Source organism: Solea solea, chromosome 11, assembly GCF_958295425.1.
Source record: "Solea solea chromosome 11, fSolSol10.1, whole genome shotgun sequence".
NCBI lineage: Eukaryota > Metazoa > Chordata > Actinopteri > Pleuronectiformes > Soleidae > Solea > Solea solea.
The window spans coordinates 13,284,493-13,304,556 of record NC_081144.1 but is presented as its reverse complement, the minus strand read 5'-3'; the positions used below and the strand labels follow the sequence as shown (position 1 = coordinate 13,304,556).

At 40.3% G+C, this 20,064-nt stretch overlaps 2 protein-coding genes across 2 annotated transcripts; both read left to right on the top strand.

Moving 5' to 3' along the window:
- Positions 1-1,874: 1,874 nt before the first annotated feature.
- On the top strand, positions 1,875-6,955 carry alx3 (ALX homeobox 3). The gene is made up of 4 exons (XM_058642439.1): positions 1,875-2,323; positions 5,863-6,137; positions 6,285-6,410; positions 6,596-6,955. The coding sequence occupies exons 1-4, from the start codon at positions 1,975-1,977 to the stop codon at positions 6,953-6,955; spliced, it is 1,110 nt and encodes a 369-aa protein (XP_058498422.1). The 5' UTR covers positions 1,875-1,974.
- Positions 6,956-10,062: 3,107 nt separating this feature from the next.
- Positions 10,063-14,839, top strand: rbm15 (RNA binding motif protein 15). The gene has a single exon (XM_058642438.1). The coding sequence runs from the start codon at positions 10,208-10,210 to the stop codon at positions 12,758-12,760; it is 2,553 nt and encodes an 850-aa protein (XP_058498421.1). The 5' UTR covers positions 10,063-10,207; the 3' UTR covers positions 12,761-14,839.
- The last annotated feature ends 5,225 nt before the right edge of the window (positions 14,840-20,064 follow it).

Genomic DNA, 20,064 nt, shown 5'->3' with positions numbered 1-20,064 from the left:
GCTCTTCCTCTGCACAAAAGCAGCCATGTCTTTATAATGGGTGTCCAGATGAACGGTAGTATTTTGTCTGTGTTTATGTCTTTATATTTTTACGAGTCTCAGAGTGTAGTTTGAGAATGTTATGTGTGGGTGTCATTAGAAATGTTTCCTGGTAGTTTATTGACTTCCACGACTAATACATTTAATATAAAAACAATAATTCAGGAAAGCCTTTGAGCTTATACACACGGAGCCATCCTTCAAATGTTAACTCTTGTATTTCTTGCAGCACAGCTTTTTCCTCTTGGATCTGTAACATAGTGTAGACGCTCACTTTGATATTTCAGAGCTCAGCATGGAGTCAAATGAGGCTTATGAGGCCTCTCAGCCCAAATGGACCTTGTGTTTACAGACGTGTCCATCAGCTGAGCAGCAGTGTGGCCTCAGGTATCCACTGAGATGCTAAGATGTCCCCCAAACCAGTGGCCCCCGTGTCTGAACCTGGTAAGTGCACTATGTTTAGATGAAGTTTGTCTATAGATTAGAGATAAAATGTCACTATCAAAAGCCTTTTTTTTGTTTGTGTTTTTTTTTTGTATCTTGCTACTGACTCTAAATTCTGCTAAAAACACATCTTGTGCCACAGTCAGATAAAACATAATCTTTCTACTTTTATTTATTTTCGTATTCAGATCAAAACAAATGTGACTCTAAGGTTGTTGTTTTTTGTTGTTGTTGTTTTTTTAAAAAACATATCGGACAATAATATCAAAAATAATTAAAGCTGTATTTTATCACTTTGAACACTGTCCTTCTTTCCATAATCTCTGAAAGACATTCAGTTTTATTTCGTTTAACCGCAGGAAATCACAGTGGGCGCTGAAAAGACGCGGCGAAGTGAAGCTGCTCGAACAATCGAGCAAACGCAGAGTAACAACTGCGGATTAACCTCATCCACAAATGACCATGATAATACACATTTAGGCCTAAACTGTTAAGTATTTCTAGCACTAGTCTTCGCTGTCTAATAGTTAAAATTAGTTGTAAACTAATAAAAAAAAATTAATAAACGGACTATGTATTTCAATAAGTGAAATCACAACTCTAGATATTTTATATATATATATATATGTATAAAACAATGTAGCGGATGTTTTTTAACAAAGTGCCGTCGCATTTTCATTTAAAATAATTTAGTTTAGGCTGTAATTTATCTGTAAAAAAAATCTATTAAATTAAGTGAGAATTATTATGAAATCACACTTTGATTTTTATTACTAGCATATTTGATTGCGTTCTTTTGCGTATAATTTCGTGTAATTTATTCTCCAGTTCTTCTCTGACCTCCGCGGCCTTCAACTGATTTCCACCCGCTTTGTATAAATGACTTTCTCTTTCAGAATAATGTCAACTTCATCATGACTTTCGAACACATGTCGAAAGTCGACAACAATTTCGAACAATGACCACAAATGTATTTATCTACCAAGGAAAAATAATAATCGGTGCTTGATCCAAAGTTGTAGTGCACGTGCAGGAAAAAGAAGACCGACTATATGAAAGTGTTTTTACAGAAAACACTAAAGTATTCTCAGGTGAAATAAATTCAAATGAAACGAAATAAAAAATTTAATTTGGTCATTTTCCGTGTGTGTGTGTGTGTGTGTGTGTGCGCGCGCGCTTCTCCTGTCCTGCTTGATTTGCTGATTAGGTCCATAACAATATATGAAATAGGAATTAAATGGTTAATTGGAGGAACAGAAACCACACGTGATTGAATTTTTGGCGGATTATATCAGACTGCCGGACACACACACACACACGCACACACACACACCAAGTCCGGTTTCACGGGTCTTTGTTTCTGATCTGTTAAATCCCACCCACTTGACATGAACACAGGAGAAGAAGAAGGGAAAAAAACTCTCACTCTCTCACCCTGCACTCTATCAGCGCCCAGTCGCTGTTGTCTGTCCTGCCTGCTGGAGCAGGAAGATGGAGACGGAGAGTTGTTTGCCTTTCTCTTCGCAGAACAGCAGGAGGACGCCAGAAAACTCCCCGGGTCTGGAGCACGGCGGCTCCGGCTCCTTTCTCCCGTGCGATGAGCTGCAGAAACCCTCGCACCTTCCTCCTCCACCACCTCCTCCTCTCCCTCACCGCCTCAGCCTGCGCGGGGATCTGTACGGCGCCGGCATGGGGAGGTTTGGCGATGGCTCGGCGGACTTTACGCACGGCGCCGCCACGGGGAACGCGCCCGCCTCACCGTCTAAACACAGCAAGTTCTTGGACAGTTTAAACCACGACCAGAAGGGCAAGTCCACGTTTTATGAAAACAACTCAGAAGGTAAGTTTGAGGTCACTTCTGTTCTAAAATGTTTAGAAGACGAAAAGTTGGAGCAAACACAATACCTTTACGACTCCCTGAGAACTTTGTTTTACATTTCTATTGATAATAACCAATCGATTCTAATTACACTATGAATTTTAGTAGCATAATATTTAACATTTTAGTTGAAATGCGTTTACATTTCCGTGTTGCAGCACTTCCACTTCAATTTAACTACCTCAAAAATAAAATAATAGTCATAACTACATAATTGGCTGAACTCAGGTAGGAAGTTCCTGAGTTATTATTCAGACAAAATACTATTTTATTTTGCCTTTTCGTATTTTTGCTTGGTTTAATTTATATAAAAAATCCAGTGGAGCATATTTCAAATCTTTACATTAATTTGTTTTCAGTGTGTAACAGTTATGTCAATTCATAATCACACAAAGGTGTTATGTGATATTTACTAGATGCACAGGAAGGCCTGGTTGTGGTAAAAATGTCATGTTTTCTATCACTTGACAGACTTGACAGAAAGTAAGCGAGGTTAAAGGTCAGACTGGCAGCAAGTTGGGTGTGTCATTAGGCCTCTAGTCAGCTGTCAACTTATTTAGGCCAAACTTCAGTTGATTATTTATGTGTATTTTAGACATTTTCCCTCTCAGTTGCTTTTATAAGCTTATAAAAGCAATATTGTGTGATGCAGGCTGAAACAACAAGAGTTGGGGTTGGGTTTTAATTTTAGAGAGAGCAGGCGTGTGCTCAAAGACCGTGAGCACACAAATACACAAGTGTCCATCTTGGGGAAGAAAACTACACAAGTCTTTTTTTTTGTTGCTGATTGTGCAAAGAAACAGCACACGAGCACTGATAAGGTCTCTTTAATATCTGTGTCCAGAATAATATACGACCGTTACTGCCAAAGTCAACGTCTTTCACAATTAGTTCTGATAACAATATCAACTGTTCGGGTGGATTTCTTTTAGTGGATTTGTATTACTCTTAATAAGAGAGTTTTTTTCTCCTTTCCTCTCTAGACACAGATCATACATACAAATGCTTTATCACTGACAACTGTTAGATATCATTTCATTTGTTGCCGCATATTGTTCAGGATGGACACAGTGTGTGTGTGTGTGTGTGTGTGTGTGTGTGTGTGTGTGTGTGTGTATTCGGGCTTGTTGACCCTCGAAAGCAAAGGCGTCTTCCTGTTTTGTCTAAGCCGTGGAAGGAAAGTTCATCGGTGCAGACAAACACATGAAAAACCATCTGACCTATTTTCCACCTTGAAGTTCTAATATCAATTTGCAGAGTTGATATTCACAATGCATTCTTACAAATATATAAAATTATACATTTTCAAGTTATTGAGGCAATCCCTAAAAAAATTATCAGAAAAATCACTTAACTTTTATGATGCCAAATTCAAATATCTTAAATTGCCCTAAGATTTCTCACATTTTCTTTAACAAATAAAAGTGAGGCCAGAATGTATAATAACACTTAATTGGGGCTTTTACACACTGGTGGGTTAAAAAATGAATACCTGACAATTCACCACATTATGTTTTATACTGCGTTATATTGTCAATTGTAAGTTGAAAATAAATGTCGGACAAAAATCTATTCACAGGTGCAATCTATCTTTTTCTTTTATACTTTGCTCATATTTGTCGTGCATAAAAATGCACCATGTTAATCCATTAAATTGAAACGTCCATCACTAAAGTCAATTGGAAACATTTTGTCACCATGCAGCAGCATAAACAAATCTGTCCTTGTAAGACACGGAGATTGTTTTATTGTTTTTATTTTTTTAATTATCTGCACATTATTCATATGTTCTCACATTTTAAATCAGGGACTTTGGCACAATTTTGATGACGCATGATTAAACATGTTTGAAAGACTGGAGCAGAGTTTTGCACAAACTGAAAATGTTAATGTACAAAGGAAGAGGCCTGGAATAGAAACAGCTTAAATTTCTACCATGACGAGAGGAGGCAGAGCAGATGTGGGTGCTTGATAGAGTAAAAGCTGCACTGTGTCCTGCGGCTTCAGTTTGCAATTTTGATGAATATATCCAGCATGAACTGCGGTGTGAGGTTGGTTCTAATGGACATGAGGAAATTAATGTTGCAATGAAAAGTGCTCTCTGCTGGGCTCCATATTGAATAAGGAGAATAGCAGAGTAGTGTCTCAGCGGTCCACGGTGGTGAGTGAGTGCCTGCAGAAAGATGGAGAGTGATTTTGTTTTGGAGCTCAGGGTTAAACTTAATGAACATGGACAACAACTTCCAAACACTGCAGGAGGGAGCAGCTCTTTCCGTGCAACAGGAAGAAACAGTTCAGACTTTCAGATTTTCCTTAACTGCTGAACGTAACACTGAGAATATGCTTGATTAATTCAAACAATGACGCGCTTTGTCATTTACATACGTGTCATATATATATATATATATATATATATATATATATATATATATGCTATTGCTGTTTTTATTCGTAATGAGAATGTTGTGACATGAATATTGCAAGTTTCCCAATAATGCGTACACTGACGTGGGTTTGGAATGTGGCCGTAAACGTCCTGTCTCTGTATTTCCAAATGAAATCAAATCTTGTTTTTTCTTTGCTCTTTGCCTAGTGGTGAGTTTAATTCAAGCCAACTCTGTGAGAGGTCACTGCCTAAATATGGTTTGTCTGGGCTAATCCAATTAAAACCCTGCTTGACTGAATTAGTGTTTTGTGTGTGCTGTTTGATGTTTGTTGATTTTCTCAGGAGTCTCACAGCTCAGCCTTTTTTTTTTCTTTTTGCAGTTTTTGTTAGGGATTTAAAACCGTCCGCGTAAAAAAAACAAGCAAGAGATAAATGTTTTTCTTAAACGATACCTCATAAACAAAACATTGAATTTGATATTTAATTTGATTTGGTAATAATATGTAAAGATACAATTTAATGGTTGTGACCACTGCATGCCAGGACCATATCTTTGTGAAAGTCTTCTGTTTTAAGAGTGGAGTTTAAATTATTTTTCTGGCAGTTCTGGGAGTTGCTTGACATGCGATGTTTGATTCCAAACACTGGCTTATTCTGTACAGATGTATGTTTCTCATCCCGATGTTCATGGGGGGATCTTCTAGATGCTGTGGTTTGAGTTTCAAAACACATTTAAGCTGGCTTTAGGTATGAATGTTATCAGTGTTACTTCGTGAAAGGGATGAGAAATTGGGTGTTTTCTAAGATCCAACTCAGTCTCTTAGATCCTTCAAAAGACATGTAATAATCCATGTCTTTTTGAAGGATCTTATTTCGCCACTGCTTCTGTGAGAGCAAACCTTTTGTTATTAATAAAATGAGTGATGTAAGTTTAAATACGAAGATGATTAATGCAAATCCTTAAAATACACAGAGGTAGTACTTTAACTACAAACAAACAGCAATCTAACACCACACAAATGTTAAAAGAAAAAAATGCATTTATATGAATTTATACGTATGTTTGAAATAGGTATATAACAGTCTACCTTTCTGTGTGCTCTGTGTGCCTCAGTCAGAGAGAAAGGAGGTCCAAAATCCATGGGCTATCCTGGGATCAGCACAGACTGTTGTGGCAAACTGAAAGAGCCAGTCGTTGGTTTACAGGGCGACTCCATCGCTGACTCCATCGACCTATCGGGCAAGAACAAGAAGCGACGCAATCGCACCACTTTCAGCACGTTTCAGCTGGAGGAGCTGGAGAAAGTTTTCCAGAAGACACACTACCCCGATGTGTATGCCCGAGAACAGCTGGCCCTGAGGACCGAGCTCACTGAGGCTCGGGTTCAGGTGTGTGTTTAGGCAACTACTTCATATTTTTCATATTTTACACTTACCAGAGTAAGTGTAAAATAGGAAATATGAAACTACCAGAGTTTGTGGACTGAACAAGCATTGAAAATATCCTGCTATACAATATTTTTTTTGTTTTTGAAGGTGTGGTTCCAGAATCGTCGGGCCAAGTGGAGGAAACGGGAGCGTTATGGGAAAATTCAGGAGGTCCGCAACCATTTTGCTGCAACGTATGATATCTCTCTTCTGCCTCGCCATGATACATACCAGGTAGCCCACTGCTTATCTCACATTACATACAGGCTGAAGTGGGAGAAGTACATTACTGATCCTGCTGCGATACTATGTGTAGTACAAAACGGTACTTGTTCAGTGTGACCTTTGCTGTTATTGTATATTGCTTGATGCTCACTGCAAAATATAAAGAATTTCCATGTTAATTTAATCTCGTCCAGATGCAGGGAAATCTGTGGCCAGGGCCGACCTCAGGAGGAGGTGGTGGTTCAGGTGCTGGTTGTGTCCTTGGAGCCGATTCCATCCCCTCGTCCTGCATGAGTCCATATTCTCATCCCCACAGCAACCTGCAGGGCTTCATGGGTATGCCTGCATCACCGAGCCACCCACACCACCATCACCACCACCATCACCCATCTCACCATCCTGGCATCAATGGCCTCTACTCACTCCACAGCTTCCCTGGAGGCCTGGGGTCTCCTTCCATCGAGGGGCCTGAGGCCGACTACAAACCCACGGGCCTGGTGGCATTGCGGATGAAAGCCAAAGAGCCAGGCAGCATCCTCTCCTGGCCTACATGACCACAACAGTGCCAGCCCCCCGATTATGCACTGACTGAGCCAAAGCATATTACATTTCTGACCCATGAGCACTCCCAGATGTACACACTCTCTTCAGCATATGACTAAAATATTTGGAGCCAATTCTCGATTCAGAGGTTCCTGAAAGAGGAATTTCATTAAGGCATCTTGAACTTTATGCATGAAACCCAACATATTAAAGGGAACTTTCTTGTTTCCAGTTTTAGTTAGATATCACAATGCAGAGACCAAAGATGAAAAGTTATTTAAGCATATATAAAAAAAAATGTAATTATCATATTAATCTTTGTTATGTGTCTGTTGTGCTTTATAGTGTGACCTGCAATAAAGTCATCCATCAAAATCATCTCTTTTATTCAGTAGGAAAGTCATTCTAGGGAAAAGAGGTTAGGAAAAGGGAACAAAAACAATTCTGGTCTGAATCATTCTAGCAAGGACATGACTCCTTCAGAAAACGATAACCAAGAGAACTTACCAAAGTCTGGATCACAACTGGGAATGTGGTTCATGATGCAAGAATGCTTCGCGGGCTGTGGTTGTCACAAACACAGCGTTTTCTGCAGTGCGGTGAGCTCCTTTGTATCCTGGATGTCCACAGAGGGGCCATACATGTGCAGCCATACTTGGCTTCACTTCAAGAGTAATTCAGGTTGCACCTCATGTATCAGGAACAAGTGGCAGGTTCATTAATGAAAAACTAACTGAGCGACCACACTTCACTATTGATGATAAAGTAGAGAGCCTCCCACAAATGGCTGTGTTCATGTTGAGGCAGGCATTTGTAATTCACATCTGGCATCAGTGGTAAACCCGACCAACTGAATAATGAGCTACAGTTTAATAGAAGAAATTGGGGTCACCGTGGCTCTGGGCGTATTTTTTTTTTAGTAGTATTTTTCACTAAAGACAGGTCATCTGCTTTCTGCTTTTATGCACTGATGTGTTGTCTTTTAAGTATAATATAACATAAATGTGTTTTCGTGGCATACTTAGTCTCATATGTATTTCCAACGCATAATAATTGTTTTCAGGAAAGCTCCTTGTTGTGCTTTACCCCAAACAATTTACTTTATTGTCAAGGAAACTCTGAATAGCATGGTACCATCCCATCTGGATTAAATTACTAAATACCAACATATTCATGGCAGATGTGCAAACATTTAAATCGGTTTGAGATTAAGAAAGCAACTTGAATTGAGAAGTGTTCCAGTGGTGGACAAAGCTCTCCCAGGCTCCACTCCACTCCCCAGGAGTGTACATGGCTTACGGGGGAATAGATTGGCTCTCCTTTCTCTTTCTTTGCTTCACAATGATAGCCAAACTGGATTAGCTGCCATTCACGTAGTCTGTGTCGGGATTTTGTGCGAGCCACTAACATGTGGTTCCAATAGAAAACTGCACAAACCCATCAGAAACACTTTCCACACCCACAGCCTCAAATTCCAGCCAGACCCTGGGAGACAGCAGCCCTTACTGCTGTTACATATTCCCCCTGATTAAATCCCAGATTAAGTAGAGCAGATAAGAAGCCCTGTCAGAAGGGATAAGGGATTGAGAAGATGGCCATCTTTAGGAAAGCTAAAGAAATAGCAGATGGTGGATCAGTGCTCAATTTTATATTTATTTTTTTAAAGGGGGAAGTAGGTTAATCAACTGTATCTGTCTGTAAACCTAAGAGGAAACTCTTCAGCTTAGTGAATTTTATATGATAAACTTTGTACACTGTTGTAATCTATATAATAATTGCAGTATAGACTATTTGACAAACAAAAGACCCGATCTTATGATTATGGATGAGGAGTTTTGGACAAATCCTCATATAAATGAAAGTGACCACACCACACAACATTAAAACCAGCAACCTATATTAATGTTGCTGAATGAAGTACATGAAAACGATTGACTTGAGGCCACACAATGCAGGGGGCAGTTATAACTAAGCATCAATATGTGCGTCAGGGTCATTAGGTGAAGACTGCCACTAAGAGTAGTGAAGTTACTGTACCCCCAGCCTCATTATTGGACTAAAAATATGATTTATTGCTCATTAAAATCTATAACGGTGCCTGCTGGCCACTGTTGTGTGCTTTGATCTCAACAAGATTGATCTCAGCTTTTAAGTGTTGCTATTGTGACTGCACAGATCCTTGCATTTTTAGTAAAATAGTGTATAAACACTATTTTAGCCAAACAGCAAAGTGAGTCATATTCAGCACAATCAGCCATTAAAGTCGATCATACATTAATGACAATCCATCACAGACCTGACTTTTAGCATGTTATGGTACTGTGGACTGTTTTTTTTTTTTTTTTTTTTACAAATATTAAGAAGTGGAACGAACTTGCTATGAACTGTATTGTAATGGCTGCCACTTTTTAAATTTGTTATTTCAGCTTCTTAAGAGCTGAACTTGAGAAATAGAAAGAAACATATTATTGGCTGTTTTCTTTATTGATTTCAATGGGTGCCTCAAACATTGTTATCTAAAGGACATGGACAAATATAGTAGTTTATCAAATTACTTAACACTTAATTACGAATCAATTTAAGAGGTTGTTCATTTCATGTTTTTAAGCTTTAAAAATAATAAATGTACAGTTACAGGCTACTGTATAAATGTATAGATTACAAGAGATTCATCAGCAGCTTGTTTTGGATGCATTCCCAGGGAGAAAGGCCAGGTTTACCTTTTATTTAGCTACTGTTCAAATACTGCCATCTTGTGGTGTATGAGAGACTTGTGTCACTGAGATGGAAATATCCCTGTCTTTTCCTACGCAATCATATTCTTTGTTTCCCTTGTTGATAATTTAATTTGTTTAGTGTGTGTGCATCCATAGTCCATAGAACTACAGTTACAATAAACAGGTCGCGGTCAGATCATACAAATGGTGCCTTCAAATAGCAGTGACTAAATCATCGGTTAATCAAGACAAAAAAACACTACCTTGGTGATAATGTATCCACCTCGAATACTTAACACCCAACGTATAACATTATTTCAACGTTTCGGGCTCATCGGATGATTGACATATGATCTAAAAGTTTTCCACCCACTTTTCAACCAATGAGAGCGAAGGGGCGGGCTTTCAATCTAATCTTTACAAAATGGCGACTGTTGTTGTTTTGCTGCAGGGTCAGTGAATTAAATCCGCTTTCCGTTTCATTAATTTTCTGTACTAATTTGCAGAAACGGCACTCGAAACATCAGGCGCTTAGTCTTGACTGAAATGAAAGGTAAAGAGCGGTCGCCGATTAAAAAGCGCTCCCGGGCCTTGGACGATATTCGAGACAGGGGAGGATGCCACCCGACCAGCAAGAAAATGGGGGCTCTCTCCGTCTCCAGTGGGAGTAATAACGGAAATAGCTCGACCAAAAGTGACGGTGGCTCGACGAGAAGGAGTCTACTTGGTGAGAAAAGAGAGAGGGATTTCGACAGCCATAGTCGGACTGGAAATAATCATAGTTGTCAGTCTGCTGCCGCTAGCTCCGTGGGTAAAAACCACAACCTGAGCCTGACGCTGGATTTAGCCCCGCAGCGTAACACTTCACGGGGGGAGCCGCGAGTCCAGCCGCCCAGCACCGAGAGTGAGTACAAAACCCTCAAAATAAGCGACCTCGGCACCCAGCTGAGCGATGAAGACATTGAAGACGGACTCTTTCACGAGTTTAAAAAATTTGGAGATGTGAGTGTCAAGATTAGCCGTAGCAACGACGAGCGGATAGCGTTTGTGAATTTCAGGAAGCCGGAAGACGCCCGGGCTGCGAAGCACGCCAGGGGGCGGCTGGTGCTGTACGACCGGCCGTTGAAAATCGAGGCAGTGTACATTAACAGGAGAAGAAGCCGCTCCCCCGTGGAGAGAGACTTGTACGGTGCAACCCAAAGCCATAGACATTTACAGAGACCCCTCTCTCCCACGGGGCTCGGATACAGAGACTACCGGCTGCAGCAGCTGGCCCTGGGACGGCTGCCCCCACCCCCACCGCCCCCCCTGCCCAGAGAGTTGGAGCGGGACAGGGAGTTTGCTCTGTTTGAAGCCAGGGCACGTCCAGCCTTCATTGCAGAGCGAGCAGCTTTTCGTGAGGAGGATTTTATAGCTCCAGAAGATGACCAAAGAGCCAACAGGACGTTGTTTTTAGGCAACCTGGACATAACTGTCACTGAGGCCGACCTGAGGAGAGCCTTTGACAGGTTTGGAGTAATTACTGAGGTGGACATTAAAAGGCCTACACGAGGACAGACCAGCACATATGGATTTCTGAAATTTGAAAATCTTGACATGGCTCACCGAGCAAAGCTAAGCATGTCTGGCAAAATAGTGGGCCGCAATCCCATAAAGATAGGCTATGGGAAAGCAACTCCCACCACACGTTTGTGGGTGGGTGGACTTGGACCGTGGGTTCCGCTGGCTGCCCTGGCAAGAGAGTTTGATCGCTTTGGCACTATCAGGACAATTGACTACAGAAAGGGGGACACTTGGGCCTACATTCAGTATGAAAGTTTGGATGCTGCTCAGGCAGCATGCACACACATGAGGGGCTTCCCGCTCGGAGGTCCAGAAAGAAGACTGAGAGTGGACTTTGCTGACACTGAGCATCGCTACCAGCAGCAGTTCCTGCAGCCTCTTCCAATACCACCTTTTGACATGGTGGCCGAGTCATTTGTCCACCGTGCTGCACCTGAACCACTCAGGGTCAGGGAACGGACTCCACCGCCACTTCACTTTAGGGAAAGAGAACTATTTCCTGGAACTGAGTGGCCCACCCCGGCTATTCGTGAACGAGTACGAGCCTCACCTTTTGAGCCTCTTGAGCACTTGGAACGTGAACGGCGGGCACGGGAGCCCTGGTCTCTGGAACGAGAGCTTCAGGGACGAGAACCTGTACGTAAGCGGCGTGTAATGGAGGATGGACGACATATTGATCACTCCCCAGAGAGCAATGAGAGGACAGTAAGGCGCAGACGCGTTTCTCCAGATGGTAGTCCTGGAGGAAGCAGCAGAGATGGAGGCCGCTTCAGTGACTCAGAGCGTGCTGTGCGGGGCGAGAGACCCTCCCCTGCACGAGAACGCCATAGCAGCCTAGAAAGGAGTGGAGCAGAACGGAGACTTAAAACCCAGAGTCTCTCTGACAAGGCTTCTTCAAGCAGCATTGTTTCAGCAGTTGGAGAGCGCAAACGCAAAGCAGGTGATGGCAGTAAAGGGCCAGTCAAGAGAGAACGTTCTGAGAGCAGTTCTAAGGGGGGCCAGCTGTCCAAGCCGGACGGCACCAGACTCAGTTTGGCCTGGCATGGTATGCTGTTATTAAAGAACAGCAACTTTCCAGCCAACATGCACCTGCTGGAGGGTGACTACAATGTAGCCAGTGATCTGCTCGTTGACGGCACAACAGGGAGGCAGGTGAGCGAGTTGAAGATAACTCAGCGTCTCCGTCTGGACCAGCCCAAGCTCGACGAGGTGTCCCGACGCATCAAAGTGGCAGGTCCCGATGGCTACGCCATTCTACTGGCAGTTCCTGGGACCACAGAGGATACATCTTCATCTGACCCTGCATCCTCAACTCAGCGCCCGCTTCGGAACCTGGTGTCCTACCTCAACCAAAAACAAGCAGCAGGAGTCATCAGCCTGCCCGTGGGAGCGAACAGGGATAAAGACAACACAGGGGTTCTTCATGCTTTCCCTCCCTGTGATTTCTCCCAGCAGTTCCTGGATTCCTCTGCCAAAGCTCTGGCTAAAAGTGAAGAGGACTATCTGGTCATGATTGTGGTTCGTGGAGCAGCTTAAAAATCTGAACACACTAAGTTCACATCATGTTAAAAAAAAAAAAAAAAATCTGCTGTATGTCAGTTACTATTGCATGCTGTGTGTTCTGCATTATAGGGTGCACTAGTATGGTTCTTGAGTGTTTGTATGTTGCCATGTAATCCACTAAAAGGACAAACAGTGCCCTTCTACAAAACTCAAAGGTTGTGTGGTTTTGAAATTATTTTTAAAGGGTGTAAGAATTGCTCATAAAGTCACAAATCTACTATAGGTCAGTCTGTAAATTCCAATGTCATAACAAGAGATAAGAACTACAGAAAGAAATTGTTAATTTGCAAGTTAAAATGTCAGCATAAATTACAGGAAAACAATAATACAAAGGTAGATTCAGAGTAGACACAATAACACCTCAATGGCAATAAAACCACAAACAATTGCCATATGACATTATATTGGCAAAAGCTTAAAAAGAAAAAAAAAATCCCTGGCAAGTATATTATTGCCTTTATATCAGTGTTGTTGTGTCTACCTCCAAAACAAACACTCACATGAGGAATCAGATGACATGATTTATAAAGCTTGAAATTACAATGCACTAATAATCCTTACAGTTTCAAGAGGGTTCTTGCAACCTTGTTGCTCGAACCCTAATAATTCTACCATCATATTGTGACTTGTGGGTGCATAGGTTAACAGCAGTTTTTAATTTTTTAATTTCATTAAAAGGTGCAGATCTGGTACTGCAGATGCAAAGCTAATCTCTACAGAAACGGTCCGTTTAACATTTTGATGGTTGATGCACAACTCCTCCAATGCACCACGCCCCACTGGCCAAAGGGTTTGACTATTTTGCCTTCTTTAGGTAACCACCCTAATGGCAGCAAGATAGCTTTAAGTATTCCGTAAATGGAGGGAGGTGTGCACAAGAAGGGTTGTGCACTGTATTCTCATTTTGATGAGCTTGCATTAAAGCTGAGCTGGTCCCTATGATATCAAAGTTTCTCATAGCTTACTTGATTAGAAGTGTTTGGATAGAGCTTATACATTTTAGTTACCTTCATTGTTATTTCTTTTACAAGACAAGACATGTTGAGGTTCATGATTTAGAATTGAGTGTTTTCATTATGTTCCTCACTATTTGAACACTAAAGTTCAAAACAGACAATGCACTCGGTGTGTGTCCAGAGACACTGTTAAGTCAAATTGTCACCTCAACTCTTTGGAATGCTGAATGTTAACAGAAGTGAGTTTTGCCCAAGGAACAGCCCATAATACAATACTCATAGATGGCACAGTAAACAAATACTAACATGTTATATTTTTTAATTAACATATTATTAAGCGCTTCCCTACCTTAGAGAGGATTGTGTAATGTGATTTGGGGGGAAAACAACAGTAGTAATGGATAATGGATCAAAAGTTTAGAGAACTTTGTGTTGATATTTGACATTTTGTTACACTTTTGCTTTGAAACCATTTGGTTCTTCATTAATAATAATGATAATAATATTCAGTCAAATTCAAATTTTGGTACAAAAAAGTAAGAAAAACCTACCAGTTGCTCAGTAAATAGGTATGTGTGATTTTTAAGTTTTAACAGTACCTTTACAGTTTATGTTGGAGTTTACATTTTAACGGTCGAATCTGACAAAATTTTACTCATGACTGTCGACATGCTCCACAAGCCTATTTACAATCTTTTCTTTTTTGTATGATTGTCATGCAGTAGTAATCCACCCTAGGCTATTCTTTACTGAGTGTGGTTTCATATGTATTGGAAACATTCATGTTTGAAAGTTGTTATGTGTCAACATCACACCCACTGCAACACTGGACTCCCGAGGAGACGCGTGCAGAGCTGACAACCTCTGCAGTGAAGGCAACATTGTGTTTGTGAGTCCTCACTGCTGAGGACGCTTTTAAGTTGTGTAGCCCATCTGCACCTGTGATGACTTCTGTTTAAAAATGGAAAATTGAGCTCTGTACACTTTGATGTCATTGGAAAGGAAAATCCTTAAAGCCCACGCGAAGCTGTTCACGTACCTGAAAGTGCGGTTTGGCACTTAATGTGACCGATTATTAATAAATTGTTCATTTGAAGGGAAACCTGTTTCTTCGATGGAAGTGAATTGAAGAAACAAGCTGCCTTATTGTGTTTCGAAGGAGTTGTCACTTGATGTTTTGTTTCTTCACACGAAAAGGGAGACAATTGCCAAATTGTTTAGCAACAGCGAAGAGAGAGCCCTGTTTTCATGTGAGGATCGCTGCTCATAAGTTGTCCATCTTAAATTCTTCCCTCATGACTCCCTGTGTTACCCTCAACCGTTCCTGTTGGCATGTGCACACCTGATCAGGATCGAGGAGCCTCTGCCTTGTTTACAGCAGTTTGCAGTGTGAAACAGAGGCAGATGCAGACAGCGGAGCGGTACAGGAGACGGGGGCCGAAGTAAACAGCAGCACGCACCTGCATTTCCCCTGCTCATTATCTAAGGGTCTCGTGTGCTTTGTTCCTGGTTCTGAATAGGAGCTGAGGAAATTCCATCACTGGCCGTCACACACTCCACTCGGGAGATTGGTGACACCGCTTGAAATTTCCATAGCATCTGCAGTTCATGCTGTCTCACTGCAGAGGCGAAGCTGAACTACTGGGCTGAGTTGTCTATCATATTTTTTTCCCCAGTAATGGTTTGATTTGACTTAATGTTTGGCACAGGGGAAAAGGATTGGCCCAACCTCAGCTAGGAATATTGTTTGCCCTTAACTTTGTGTCCTCCTCTGATTGAACGCTCTCCGAGGAGACGAATGAAGAGGTGTGTTTGCCGTGCTGAAGATGTACTTGGTTGACATCTGAGTTCTGCTGCAGCATGGAGAGAAGACAAAAAACGGGCCAGGTCAATTACATCATGTGACACCGCTGGAAGGAATCCACTCTGCGGACCCCACTCTTCCCCAACATCCTCTAGGAGACCTTTTTCATTTTGCCTTTGCTTTTAAGTTTAAGTCCAATTTACACAGGAAGGAGACTTGTCAATTTCCTCCTGACATCCACTTTTAGTCATATTAGCATGAAAACAAGTGCAGCGTTGTATGCTGAGAAGAACCCTTTTCATCACTAGAGAAACATTGAGAAACATTGCCATCTTGAGGACCACGGAGCAGCTGCTTTCCTCTCTCACGGTCACCTACCTGACACATCACACTACTGCACAGCAGACATCCAGGACAGAGCTGGTATCTAACACCAGTAGAGAAGGGCGCAGTGGTGAGTAAGAAAACAAGTGCTGCTTGCCAGGTCTGTGTCGGTGGTTCAGGCAGCAGTGGTAAGTAAAAGTGTCAACACTACATACAAATGCAAATGCACTGGTTCCAATCTAAAGTCTTTACTGAGGTCATTTCTGTATTGGCAACTGGTACATATCCCAGACCAAAGATAATGGGATTGTTTACTGCCCACTATAACATATTACAAATAGAGGTGTTTTAATTCATTTCACAAAATGTGATGTATGTCAACAGTGACCTACTACATTTGTTTCTAATATAATGACTCGCGCAAATGTTGTAGTTAAAGGAAGGCACTTGTTCATTACCAAGGTGCCGTTATGTAAAAAGATCAAAGAGAAAATCTGGTGAGTCTTTGCATCAGGATCTAAGCAGCTGTTCAATACGATTTCTAGATTAGATACCAGAAAAACTCTTAACACATCAGGTTGCTTTTGAGCTTAAATGATTAAATATAGATGCAATTGTGCAATTGTGCCACTGAAGGAAAAATAGCCCAAAAAACTAAAGGCAAGATTGATGTGTTGTCTGAGGGAAACATGGTGTAAATGTAGTTATTAAAGTTATTAAGTGTTTTCTCTCTAATGTAAGACTGAGAATGACTGTGATCACTAGAAAGCCACTCCTGACTATACTGATCATACAGAAAACCTGGATTATTTAATGTTAAAGCCTTAAGTGTTATTGTGATTTAGCAGAATTTAAAAGAAAATCAAATCTATTTTTGCATCTGGAGACTTCAGGCCAAACTTCCACTCAATAAAATGATGATTATCACTCAGCAACGGAAGCATGTCATGTTAAGTTTAGATGTAATCAATCAATCAATGTTCAATATCTGACTGTTACATTTATACTAGTCATCCCTGCTTTATGGTGATTGTATTACACTAATGAACCTAAAGGAATACGACTTAATATTTTCTTTTCTCTCAAGTATATCTCAATGAGGTCTGATCCATTAATCATTACTATACGCAGCATGATGATGCAGTTATATCAGTTAAATAGAAAGATTTAACTCAAAATAAACTTTGTCAATCTTAATGACATGTTTCATAAGAACACTTTGGATTCAAAGCATCACCAGCTTTTCAGATAATCATTTTTGCTTTCAATAATAAACGTGTATGTTGGTGTTAGTAAGGCAGTACGTTTTTTGCTAATTTAAACCAATGTCCAACATGGAATTATACAACTTTCTCAGTGCAACACATCTTATCTTACTATATATACTGATGATTTCCACCTGATTTACAGGTCGGTAAACAAAGCTACAAATCCACTCATTTAAGTTTCACACTTGCCTGTGGTGCAGTTCACTATAGCATGAAGCAGTGAGGTTTATACCATTACAGTCACTACAGGTTTTTCTCTTACATTCAAACACTAATGACATAAAAACATGTCTTCCTGTCTCTTAAACAGAACTCTGCTGGACAGAAGTTGGATCACAAGGCCACTGATAAATACACCTCCTGGTCTCTTCATAGGTAAGTGAGCCGTATGTCTTCTTTGTTTGACCGTGTGTAGCCTTTTAATGTGGATATTTTTGACAAAAATAACTGTAAAAAGACTTTCCAGGGTCTAATTTGAGACCCATGTTTGAGACAACATTGTTTACTTACAGTGGCATGTCTTAATGGTTTGACAATAAAATATATTAAACTGCAATTGCAGCTGGTGTCTTTTTTTCCTTTTTAGATGAATTGTCTTATCAGTGCATTTATCACCGTGAGTTGTTTGAATTACACAAAAAGAGACCGAGTTACACATCAGTTTATTATAGCTGAGTGTGCACTGTTACAAGGCTTGGAACAAGGTAGCTATGATTGGTTATGCATGTTTTCTAAACTCATTGATTTAACAAATCCAGGAGTAAGAGTAGTGACAAAAACTTCTTCACCCAAACAGGAATTTGCATACATTTTTCTTCACAGTGGTGTCAGAAATATTTCCAAGCAGCCATGAAAAGTATTGCTCAAACACATAGTTCCTTAACAGATCAAAAATAACTAATAAGTAAAATAAACTCAAACTAAATCTACTTTTAAAGCATGAGATACTTTTTTTATCAAAGTTTTACGATGGTACAAAATATACAGAGGCCTTGAATCACGATTGCATACTGGTGGTGAACGCAGCTCGTGAGCCAAAAGAGCTTTTGTGCAGGACTGGTTATTGAGACAATACAAAGAGCCTTGCTCAATATTGTGAAAGTGAGTTGAGGGGGAATAATTTGGGACTAATTAAGATGGCATTCCTTGAGTCGATGCCTGCGTCAGCCATAAGAGGGCAGTGTAACAAAGCACTTGTCCCTCTCTGGATTCTGGGCCACCCTTGTTGAAAACTTACAACATGACTGAACAATGGATAGTCATAGTGGTTTAAAGTATAACAGTGACCAAACTTACAATTAATTTATAATGAGCTTCAAGTTGTAGGTAGGTTTCTAATGTGTCTTTGGCTGACATTACAGGAGGTTAATAAAGATACAATACAGTACCTTGGAAGGCAAACTGGTGAAAAACAAAGAATCCACGTAAAAACTCAAAATCCTCCACCATATATGTATATATATATACATAGACATATATATCTATACGTATATGTATATGTATATATATATATATACATACATATACATACATTTATGGAGATATATATAAAGACTCCCATGGATTAACACAATAAAATCATAAGTTGCATTGCCATTAATCGGCTGCCTGCAGGCACTGTAAAGGCTGGGCAACAGTCAGTTGGGGGCCCCGTACATTTATATGGGCAACATTGGCAAAACAACTTTGTAAAACAGTTGGTCAGAGATTTAAAGACAAATAGGGTTGATACAATGACAGTCAGGAAGTTCTGCTGCTCGGTGGAGTTCATCAGGTCCGTTAGACCTGGATCAGCCAGCTCTGATCAAAAATAATGAGGTGGTATGTTTGCTTAAGTTTCAGTGATAGTGTGCGTGTGGCAGGTTTAAAAAAAACAAAAAAGAATAGAAAAGCTCACAAGGTGAGAGTAATGTGTGAGCAAGTTTTTGTCAGCAGGTTCTGGCAAGTCATTATTGATATAAATGCATAATATAATTCTTTGATCCACAGAAGGAGCAGGTTTTTTTTAAGTAGTAGGCATTTAAAAATTTCACAACAGATTTGATATATAAAAAAAAAATAGAAGAAAATTAAGTGTGCTTATTTGTGTAGTAAATTGCAGGTGCAATGACTGTAAACAGGTTGAAATGTGGAAAAGAGCAGAGGTGTCAGTCAAAGTGTCAAAGTGAGCTGAAAGAAGCTGCAATCGGTCAGTCAGTCAGTCGTGTAATGATTCAGCTGGGATGTCCATTTCTTATGTCATAGAAAAAAGCGTTTAAACTGACGGCTGAAGAGTAAAAGCTGAACACAGCTACACTGTGTTTCAACATTAAACTGCAAATGAAGAGATGAGTAGTTTTAAATAATAATAACAGTTGAAGAGTACGATTAGTTTAAACATTACTTTTAGATGCTAAAAGCAGTTTAAATGTTTGGATGTCAATTGATACTTAGTTTACTGTTGACAGTGCACGTTTTCAAATGTAAGCAGTTCAAATTGCAGGAGTCGTGTGCACTGACAGCAGCTGACACCAAAAGCAGCTACTGAGTTCAGAGGCGAGAGATGAAATTCAGGTAATATAACACTATGTGTATATTATTTAGAGCCACCAGCTGTGGACATTTTTGAGAATGTCAAGTTTCAGAAAAACAGTAAAAACTATGAAAAAAAAATTAAATAATGTAATCAAATACAAAGACTAATAAGGTATGCAAGGGTATTAAGGGGTCAGTAAAAAAAAAACAAAAAACACTTTGTTTAAAGATACCAGTAATGCCCTATGTGGGGGGAAAAAATGTAAAGCAAGAGATATCCAAAAAAATCTATCTGAATGGTGTGTCTTAGTGTCCAGAACATTCATTAATAAACATACAAAAACAAGAACATGTGTGTGCATCACTGAAAACAAGCACACTGGCTATACTGTAGCTTTGAAATGCTTCTAT